At 24.8% G+C, this 11,556-nt stretch overlaps 1 protein-coding gene across 2 annotated transcripts; it reads left to right on the top strand.

The window, feature by feature from the left end:
• The first annotated feature begins 3,918 nt into the window (after positions 1–3,918).
• On the top strand, positions 3,919–8,708 carry LOC112603104 (adipocyte plasma membrane-associated protein-like). 2 transcript variants are annotated; one of them, XM_025351526.1, is made up of 9 exons: positions 3,919–4,141; positions 4,214–4,617; positions 4,767–4,870; positions 4,952–5,157; positions 5,338–5,463; positions 6,678–6,846; positions 7,255–7,389; positions 7,456–7,717; positions 8,267–8,708. In XM_025351526.1, the coding sequence occupies exons 2-9, from the start codon at positions 4,615–4,617 to the stop codon at positions 8,483–8,485; spliced, it is 1,224 nt and encodes a 407-aa protein (XP_025207311.1). In that variant the 5' UTR covers positions 3,919–4,141; positions 4,214–4,614; the 3' UTR covers positions 8,486–8,708. The 2 variants fall into 2 exon arrangements, with proteins under 2 accessions (XP_025207311.1, XP_025207312.1); XM_025351527.1 differs by having other exon boundaries at positions 3,919–4,145.
• Positions 8,709–11,556: the final 2,848 nt, after the last annotated feature.

Raw genomic sequence — 11,556 nt, 5'->3', positions numbered from 1 at the left:
TACACATCCGACTTTACTGTTTATACAAACATGAAAATCTCTCTTACTTTTATTAATTTTCCATTATTTTTTATTAGGTCTTTTTATTATTTGGTATGTAATATGTATACATATTTATAACTCCCTTCCAAATTTTATCCTCGATTATATCACTGTGACCCGTGAGGTAAAATAATAAAAACAATATTACGATGTCCGACGTGATATCATAAATAAATAATATTATATAATCGTATGAAAGCGGCAATATCTGATTCACTCTGGATGTGTGAAGATTGTTGGGAAAAATAAAATGTCTTGAAAATAAATGTATTTAAAAAAATATATTTAATATTCTTTTTTTATCGATAATAATACATTAAAAAAGAAGTCATAAAGCACTGATTATTTTTCCCTACGGCCTCGTAAAAAGGTGAACCAAATGCGAATACAAATTCATTTTTAATATTTAAATCAGACTGCTGAATGGATAGCTGAATAAAAAACAGGTACTTACAAGTACGTGTGTATAGTAACCAACTATTATTGGTAGGTACTTATCTGTATTAATCATTGTTAATGTTAATTATAGGTAGGATAATCAATAAGAAATTTTCAAAAATTCAGAGCTCCTGCGCACACCAATGTATTTTATTGACCTATACATCTAATAATAATTAAACATTAAATATTTACTTCTTAGGTTTATTTATTGTCCCACGCAATAACAATATAAATAGATCATTGGATTACATCTGTTTAACGAATTATTGAATTGCATAATATTTGATAATGTTTTCTTTACAATTCTACACAATAAAAGCCTTGCACTATAAATGTGTATTGTACACGATAAAAATGAAGCATGCCATAATATTATAGTAGGTGTCTTCTACAATACCGTAAAAAACAAGTGTATTACCCGATTATTTCTATTGATAGTTTTCCATGTGGCCATGTCTCAAACACAACGATAGGTTTTGGATCTCAACATTTAAATTTGTGTTGTCTACTTTATCAGTATATTTTGACAGTTGTTTTTAAATAAGCGAAATATGAACCGACAGGCGCTTACAGCCCGACCCAGAGGCCCATTAACTGCATTCACTGGTGGTTATTTTGCGAGTCAATTAATGTCAGGCCAGCATAATTATCTGAATCCAGACTAAGACCGCAATGATTTCTGTAGCGGTTCTTTGAACTTCGCCTGAACTCAATACCGTGTAATATCTGTCGTAGGAACCTTTAAAATTAAAACATTACATGTATTATGTATGTACAGTAAAGGTACTTATACATAACTGCGAGTGGACATATTGTTTACGATTTTGGCGTGTGAAAGCGAGATAAAAGGTCCACGGTTGACTTTTTTCATTATAAACTCAGCCAAATCATACCGAAATATGAGAGTATATAGATTAACCACATATCAAATGTATATCGACTGAAAAATCGAGACCTACTTTACATATTGACCTTTTTATTACCTTTTCACGTTGGTAGGTACTTGACTTTATGATAATAATATCATGAGTAATGGGTACACTACACGTACGATGGCATTATTAATATTTCTCGGAGCTGTCAGCTACTATACGGTCAACTGTCGACGAATAATAATTGATAATTTCTTATAAAATAAATTGAAAACCTATTTTTTTCTCCGTTCCACTGTGGATACACGCAAACGTTAATACTTTTTTAGTCATAACTCATAAGGTACTTATAACTTTTGAATTTAGAAAAACAATTTTGAAAGCTTTTGTCGTTAATTACTAAATAGTTTTTATCACTGTATAAGTATATTTCATATTATGTTTTAGATTTTGAGCGGAATAATGAACGTATTGATTTTACAATGATGTTTTGTATTTTTTTATATGAGTACCCCCCTATAAGTTGCAGGTAATTTCGATTTTTAACGTTGAGGGTAGTTTTGGATAGCGAATTGGATCTTATTTGTACTTTAAAGAATCGACATTTTTAGTACTTCTTTTTTATAAACGAAAAAAATAAACAAAAAAATTTAGGAAAAACTAAAATTTTTACACTAAATCAATTTCTTTATTTTGTTATAATTTAAAAATTAATAACAACAGAAACTTGAAATTTTCACCAAGTATTCATATTTTCATTTTCTATTAATGGTTTAATTTTTGAAATATTTTGATTTTTGTTTTTTTTTTTTTTAATTTTCAGTAAAACATGTTTGAATTCATAAAAATTATTGAAAATTTAATACAACATTCAACATAATTTTTTCTTTTACCTTGATAAAAATTAAAAATATTAAAAATATATTAATTCAATATTTTTTGTGCGTTTAAAGTTAGAATTTGGACGAAATTTGTGATATTCACAAACAATTGCAAACTATTTTACAATATCAAAATTTCGAAAATTTGATACAAATTCCTTGTAAGTTGTAAGTAATTTATATTGAAACCATAAAATCTAAAAAATTATATAAAAACAATCAATTTTTATAATTTTTATAAGTTTGGACGAAATAACTTATTTAAACCATGAATATTAGTGTTAATTATTTAATTATAATTTAAAAATATACGTGAGAACTCAATATTTTTACATGCTCTATTTTGCTATGGATTTTTTATGATTTACAATGACATTATTAATTTATACCTTAAATCTTTTTTTTAGTATATTTTATCAAAAAAAAAAATGTTATTAAATTTAAAATTATATGATATAAATATATATTAGTATAATAATTAAATATTAATAATAAAAGAAATGAATTATTTTTGAAAAAAATTTTATCAATCTACTTTTTTATCAAATAATTTAAATTTAACACACCCATCACAGTGATCCACTCGATACCTGCTCTGCAGCTGAGTGATACCCATTAGTTCCTTCTAATATTTCTATTGAAGTAATTTTTTTTTTTTAACTTTGCATTTATATTTTATATTATTAATATTTAACTATTTTAATTATATAATATATTCATACCATATTATATTATTCAATTATTGTTATTAATAATACCAACTAAAAGTAAAACAATGTAAATCAATTTTTAGTGAATAAATATGTAGTATAATTTAAAATAAAATTTATCTACATATTTTTAAATACCATTGCGTATAGTAATATTCATATTGTAAATAAAAGTTATAAAGTCACATGAATAACATTTTTCAATAATAAATTATAAAAAATGATGCATTTGTATATATATATATATATTGTTATTCATTTGGTAAAAATTTAAAGAATCTTAGATTATTCGCTTATGAAACAAACCAAAAAAAAATACCTACCTAATAATAATAAAACTGATTTTATGGAATACAGGTTTTGTCATAAAATTACCAATTCTATGGTTATTTTAGGAAATACCAACTGAAAATTCTTACTTTTGACCGTCTAAAGAACCAAAACCAATTAGATCCAATTTTCTACTAGAAACCACCCTCACATTGAAAATGTAAGCATTTTTACTGTTCCAAAATGTGATGACAGACACAACATTCATCGCTTATCCATTAGGAATCATCTTATAAAATCGTTAAGTACAATTTATTTGATTTATCAGGTTCTATATATTATTTATCATCGTAGTATATATATATATATATATGTCATTTTTAGCAATGTAGATTTATAATTCGGTTTAGTATCTTCTTAGGTAATATGTTTTAAGTTTTAACTAGGTACCTAAATCGTTATGAAATATAATTGATTATATTTATATATATACACACATTATACTTCAACTTTTTTTGCCTCCGGCTGTTACGTAAACGTAGGTAACACATCAGTCGATTAAGAAACGGAGATTTTTTTTTAAAACCCATTTCAACAGGTTATTATCACTTATCAGATTTTTTTTTTCCTATCACCAGTCGTTATCTACTGCAATAGTTATCTTTTTTCGCTCTCTCGCGGCAAATGCTTAAAAAGAAGTAATAATAATTGACAATTGTTAACTATATTATAACTACAACTACAAGGCGACTTGCTGTCGCAATGTCGCGGTCGTATAGGTACACCAAGTGTGACTATGTCTATCATTTCAACCGGCTGATATCATCTTAAACCGATTACTTCATTAGCTAGACCATGCCACGTAATATATGAATGACTGGCGGAACACGTTTTCTATAGTTAATGGTTTACTTCATCACCTCGAGTAGGTAGACGCTTGAAAACGAAAGTGGAAGTGGTTATTATTAATATTGGTGTTATTTTTTACGATCGCTAGTACCTAATTACATAGTCCAAACGTCAAAATTCTACAGTTGCCGTCAGACAGTGTTCGAGCGTACAGTACGAAGCAGAGCACCGGAGACGCGTTTAATGTTTACCGAGCGCCTTTGATGATTAGTACCATCGAGTGTAATCAATTCTAATACCTAATCTAAAGTCCGAAATTAATAATTTTTAATCATACATAACTTTTGTGACCTGTGTTCGACTTTGACGAATTATATAACGTAAACATCAGGGTTTTTTTTTTTTTAAATCTTGTCCGATAATCTAATTAGACACCGCCACTTCTACTGCACTATTTTCGCTGTTGGTGATGCTACTTTGATGGAAACTTCTCAAAAATAATTCCAAATAACGACTTCATTTTATCAAGGACACTACAAGAAACAAAATATGGTAATTTCAAAGTAGGCACTTATGTTCGACTGAACGGTATTGCAAAGGTACCCATGAGCTGTGCAACCATTATCCGTCGTCGTTCATTCATTTTGTGAATATTAATAGTTATTATTTTATTTAAATTTTAAATATATTTTGTTTTCCAGACACTTGCAAAATTAATGTTAAAATTAGGTCTTTATTCAACCACACTAATTGGCATCTTCACCCTGCTGCCTTTGACACAGGACGTCACTTTCACAAAATATAGGCAAGTTGTAATACATTGATAAAATATGTCATGGCATACTAATTTATTTTTATGATTGTTATTTATTAAAACTGTTAATAGTGTCACACCACAAAGACCATTAACAGGACCGTTAGCGTTAAATGATAAGTTATCAGGCATATCAAAACTTTTTGAAGATCAAATCGTAGGACCTGAAGGTCTATTGTATTATAACAATACTTTGTATACAACATTGCATTATGGCCATGTTGTTAAAATTGTCAATGATGAAATAGTTCCTGTTGTGAAATTTGGAAAAGTATGTGGTGAGTAAACTTCTTTTATAAATGCCTGATAATATCACTTATTGAAAATAAAATTATTACATTTTTTTTACCAAAATCATATTAAAATATTAATAATAATTTCTGTACAAACCTAATGTATATATTAAACTTATATCATTCTATAAATGCCTATTTAATTATGTTATTGATTTGTATTAGATGGATTACACGAAGAACATATCTGTGGACGTCCACTTGGCCTAAATATAGATAAATCAGGATTTTTATATGTAGCTGATGCCTATTATGGTATTTTTAAAGTGAATTTAAATTCAAATCTATACGGTATGTTTTATATTATTATTATTTTTTTTTTTTTTTTACTGTTAATTACTGAAAAAATAATTTTTGTTTTATTCTTCTTCTTCAAAAAAAATTATTTTAATATATAGAAATATGTGATTTTAATAAGAATGAAAACCTAAATAAATTTTTCATACTAAATAACATTTGATTTTATAAATTTCTATTTTTGTATTACTAGATCATAACTTTTTATAGTACAAAAGTTCATAAACAATACCTATATATTATTCATGAGTGTACTCTTTTACTTAATTTTCTTTTTATTTATGACATAGTTATTTGGTGTTTAATGGCTAATGATTAATAAGATTTTAGACATAACCCATTAACTTATTAATTATAACCCCAAGAACAAATTTCATTAAGATAAATAAATACTTCAGAAAAATTAATGCCAATTTTTACGACAAACCATACTTAAACTACCTATCCTATATGTTATTATTATTTTACAAATGTTTAAAACTCGTAGTTTTATATACTCTTATATAAAAAGTATATTGATTGTGTATATTAGGGTTCAAGATTTATCGCCTCTGCATATTCTTTAATTATGTTTATAGAATATTCAAAGTAAAAAAAAAAAAACTTTTTTTTTTGAGACAACAAACTTAAATACAAAAATACATATTGCATATTTAGCCATTTCTTTTACTAAACACATTTTTTTAAAAAATTTAGGAATTGAATTGTTATTTTTAGCAAAACATTTAAATTTTTTAATTTAAATAAATACATTTGGCATTTTGATAGCTTACTTTTTATTATTTTTATTATTATTATTAAGAGTTAATTAATATAACTATAGTAAAATTTGTAGCAAGGCTATGTTTTTATGGCATTGCATAGCACATAATATGAGATAAAAATATTATTAACTGAACGGTACAATTAGGAAAATATCTAATTATTTCTATATATATCACTACTATTTTCTAAATTAATACTGTTACCTCTTATTAATATTATATTTGTTTAGAGAATACTAAATGAAAAATAATAGTAACTTAAATACTTTTTCAAAAAACTTTAATTGCATATTTCACTTATTTTTGATACATATTATTAACAGTTTTAACGCAATAATTCTTTAACTTTATTTATTACTATTTCTGTGTAACATATTATATAGTAAGTTTCAAACCCAAATAATTAATAAACATACAATATTTGTTTTTATTTTTTTATAATAGGTGCAAAAGAGCAATTAGTTTCAATGGATGAAGTTATTGATGGTGCACGACCTAATTTACCAAATTCGGTTGTAGTAGCTTCTGATGGTACTGTATACTGGACAGATTCTGATATAAACTATAAATTATATGATGGAGTTTATACAATGCTTGTTGATGGAACTGGAAGGTTAGTGAAAATTTTTTTCATGTATTTTAACAAAAACCTAGCTTAATTAATATAACCAAACACATTATATTTTATTTGAGTTATTAGTTAAATTAAACAATTAAATAAAATGTTGAAACAATAAACTTAAAATTATTAGGTATTGTGAAATTCTGAAATTGCCTTATGCAACAGTTTTGCAAATTATATTTTTCTTAACTATGTAGCTGGATATTTATAAAATAACTTGGTGTTGCAAACTATGTAAATATTATAAATTCATTGATTTTTTCTGTACAAAATTACATACCATTTTGTTGATAATATAATTTGCTTACTAAATAAATAATGATATTTAAAAAAAAAACTTTACATAAAGATGATTATGTTTATAAAGCAATAAACAATATATCTATCTTTTTTTTTTAGATTATTGAAATACGATCAAAAAACTAAAAAAAATACAGTGTTGATGAAAAATCTTCAATTTTCTAATGGTATAGAATTATCAAATGATGAATCATTCATATTGGTGTCTGAAAGTATAAGATATCGTGTTCTGAAGTATGTGAATATTATTTTTTTATATACTCATATATTATTTAAAAATTAATTAATTTTGTTTATTAGGTATTATTTGAAAGGACCTAAAGCAGGAAAAAGTGAGGTGTTTATTGATGGTTTGTCAGGAATGCCAGATAATATTAAAAAAAATAGCAAAGGGTCATTTTATATTCCATTAGTTCTTACAAGAACTCCAATTCTCGAAAATATTGGTGAATATCCAACTATTAGAATGATGATTACTAAATTTCTTGGAATAATTGATTTTACATTGCTAAAGATCGATTCATTTTATCCTAATTTATATTGCAAAAAAGCTATGCATTGGGTAAATATATAATATAATTTAAATAGATATATTTATTATAATTTATAACATCTTGTACTTTATACGTGTTTCATATTTATGAAATTAATGCTTTGAAATATGTTTTATCATCAGTACATAAAATAAAACATTATGCATAATAATATATTTATGCACAGTTTCAGCTTAAATCAGACGAATTTTGTTTGGTTTAAATAAAAAATTTATTGATATTTAATTTATAATTTTATACTTTCAAATTATTTAACTAAGTTAATAAATAACTGAATTACCTAGGTATTTAGTTAAATTCAAACTAATATAATTTATATATGAAACAAACAATATATCTAAATATAAATTAATTTAATTCAGTGGTTCTTTTGATTATTGAAAATGAAAATGTTAGTTAAATAAAATATCTACATCATTAAATATTTGTTTCAATGTTTATAAAAAAAATATGTATATATATCACATTCAATACAATGTGAATGGTATTTTTTAAGACCCTTATTGTTAAAAAAAAAAAAATGCATAAGATAAAAACGAATGTTAACTTTTTTTTAGGTTGGCCATTTTGAATCCATATTATTCATTAAGTCACTGAGCAAACATCGACTTTCTATTTTAAAAGTTAATGAAAAAGGTGAAATATTATCAAGTTACCATTCTTTAGATGGAAAAGTAACTGGAATATGTGATATTGAAATAATTGGTGATAAATTATATTTGGGCTCACCTTTCAATACCTTTTTGGGAGTTACTAAGCTGCCACAAGGGTTTTAATAAGTTCAAACTTTTTAAATAGTAATGCTCAATTATTTTTAAACTGTTTATTACTTGATTTTGTATAAGCTCAGATGAAGCTCCGTGTTAAAATTAAATACATTAATAAACCCAGTGAATATCTACAGGATAATTTTAGTACTCAAATCAGAATAATATCTTTATTTTGTAAACTTTAGTACCTATGTAATAGACTTAAATTATTTTTGTTAACTATACATACATTTTTTATTGTAATGCCAAATTCCAGTCAAATTAAACTTTTTTTATTCACATTATAATAAGGATTTAAATACTATATTATGATGTATTAGTGTATCATCTGAAACTACTGATTTAAGACTTCTCTGATCTAATTTTATAAAAACTTCTGATTTTAATTGTATTCAATCATAAAAAATAGAGACTTAATTCATTATGAAACTATACTTTATATTATATAATATAAACTTAGAAACTCATTTTGTAATACAGTTTTTGTTATTCGTTTTATAGAATAGATTTTTTTTAAATTTTGGTTTATTATTTCTTACGGCTATTTACTTCAGTGTAACGATAAAAATTGATGCAAATCAAATAATAATTGCTGTATAATATGTAAGTCAGCTTATTATTGTAGTTAAAATGACTGTATTTGATTATGCATGGAAAAATATTAATAACTACATTACTGAATATCAATTAGTTATGGTTTAAATGAAAAGTCAACTAAAACAAACTGAAAGAATAAACATTCAACTATATTATCTGATTTTAACTTATTTAAATCTTAGAACATCAAATTTCTATTAAGCTGAGACACTTGTGACAATTTAGTATACATTAATATATTGTTATGCTCTGTACATTTTTGTTGTTTAATACTCGAGGTAAATAGCCAATGTTTACTATGATTTACAAATTAAACTATGTTATTGATGTCTAAACCTCTATGAATTATAAATTTCAACATTTTTTTACCATTGTCTACCAATATTTAAACATAATATATAATTTGAATAATTATTTATTTTTTTTTTTTTTTAAAGAGTGATGCGTCTAACTTTGATTTTATGTAGAAAAATATATATTTTATTAAATAGAATATATAGTACATAGAACAAAAAATGACTACCTATTAACCCAAAAAATAATAAGAGGTCTGTGATAAATTATTACATTATCAGCATCCACAATCAATAATGACTAACATAAGCGTGCGTCTAAAATCAAACTATTTAATATTTTTTTAAAAATATTTTCAATACCCATCATGCAAACAATTAGTAAAATAATATTGTTCTATTAAGTATAATTTAATATTTTCTTATAATAAGACATCCTCAGTAGTAAGCACTAATTACTAATTTATTCTGTGAGAATAATAACAGCACAACAGTTTCAAATAAAATATATATCAAATATAACCTAACCAATATGGTTTAATGTGACCTCATCCATTAATTTTTGTGAGGATTAATTTCAAAAATCGTTATCTTACCTTGAGAAAACAGAAAAAATAATTCAGGAGTGGCCCTAGAGACCTAAGCTACTGCAATATTGCCTATCCTATTAAAAATACTCATGATGATTGATGACCAATGACTAACGATTATCAAACACCAAATGGAATTGTAATATGTGTTTAAATGTATTCTATTTGTCACTGATACGTTTATTTGTCTATAGAACAGCATTTTCGCATGATTGATTTAGGTCACTGAAAAAAATATCATCAACAAATTTTTGAATAATGATGTTAAGATGGTGTTAGCGCACTATTTGTTTTCTCTATCTGGCTCACGCCTAATATTATAAACAAAACGCATTTTCTCAAAATCATTTTTTGATTTTTTTAAGTCATTTTAGAGTAAAATCGCCCTTAATAAAAATTAAAGAGAAAAATATTTCTGAAGGTATGACAAATTGATTTGTATAAATATTGTCTTAAACAATTTTAAATATTTAAATTTATAATATTTTTTTTATTTTGAAAGTCAAATAATAATAAAATATATAACCGATATGTTAAACTCTCAATAATATTATGCTCTACAATTTTTGTAATATATTTTTACTCTATGATTACTCAAAAACAAAAAAAAAATGATTCTGTGTAAATGCGTTTTGTCCATGTTACGTGTGGGCCAGAAAGAGAAAACAAAAAGTGCGCCAACATCATCTTTAATACAAATATTAATAATTAGTAAATATCACGAAATTTTAAAAATAATAATAAATTTCTCATAAATCTGGTTAGATCATTTTATGTATTAAAGAATTAAAGCAATGGTGCAACTACTGGAGGGAGGGAGTGCAGTCGATCACCTGGGTCCACAGACTGCAGGGGCCCCGGGCCAACTAAAATAGTCTATTTCCGTATTTGATGATAAATTTCCCAACAAACATCAAAATCATACTATTTTGATGTACTTATGAATACAATTTCACAAAGCAGGTAGGTATACGTTTTCTATATTTACCGAATCCAAAACCAGAAAAAAAAACTTTTTCAAGTGAAGAAAAATTTTTAATACTACTAAAATAAAAATATAGTTCACAATATATTATATATATAATTGCACAATATAAATACATAAAATGTTGAATATATCGTTTATAAAATATAACTAGGTATATGATTAGTGTAGTTTTCATAAGTTATAATTTGTACTTGTTTTTGTGAGTAAGTAGCTATGTTGATATTCCAGATCTATTTCAGTAAGCTAATTAGAAACAGTATGTGAAAAATGTATGTTACAAATAAACACATTGTTTTAAATTGAAGCTGTAGGTAATACCAATATTACGGTTTGGTATTGTCTAAACGGGTAAGATTTCGTCTACTTATTGACGAGCATTAATCATTATTCTAAGACCCAATTTTATTATTATATTATATAATAATTAATTAATTAATAAAAGAATCATAAAGCCTGAAAAAAAGCTATAATAAAATATTTATACCTACTATATTTAGGTGGTTGGTATTGAATTTGGTACTCTGAATGTTTGAATTCTGATGCACTATACACTATACTCGTATAAGGATAACACACAAACATTTTATAACAAATACGTTTTTATATATT

The sequence above is a fragment of the Melanaphis sacchari genome, unplaced genomic scaffold (genome assembly GCF_002803265.2).
Source record: "Melanaphis sacchari strain LSU unplaced genomic scaffold, SCAv2.0 Contig95_pilon_pilon, whole genome shotgun sequence".
Lineage (NCBI taxonomy): Eukaryota > Metazoa > Arthropoda > Insecta > Hemiptera > Aphididae > Melanaphis > Melanaphis sacchari.
This window is presented reverse-complemented; position numbering and strand designations above follow the sequence as displayed.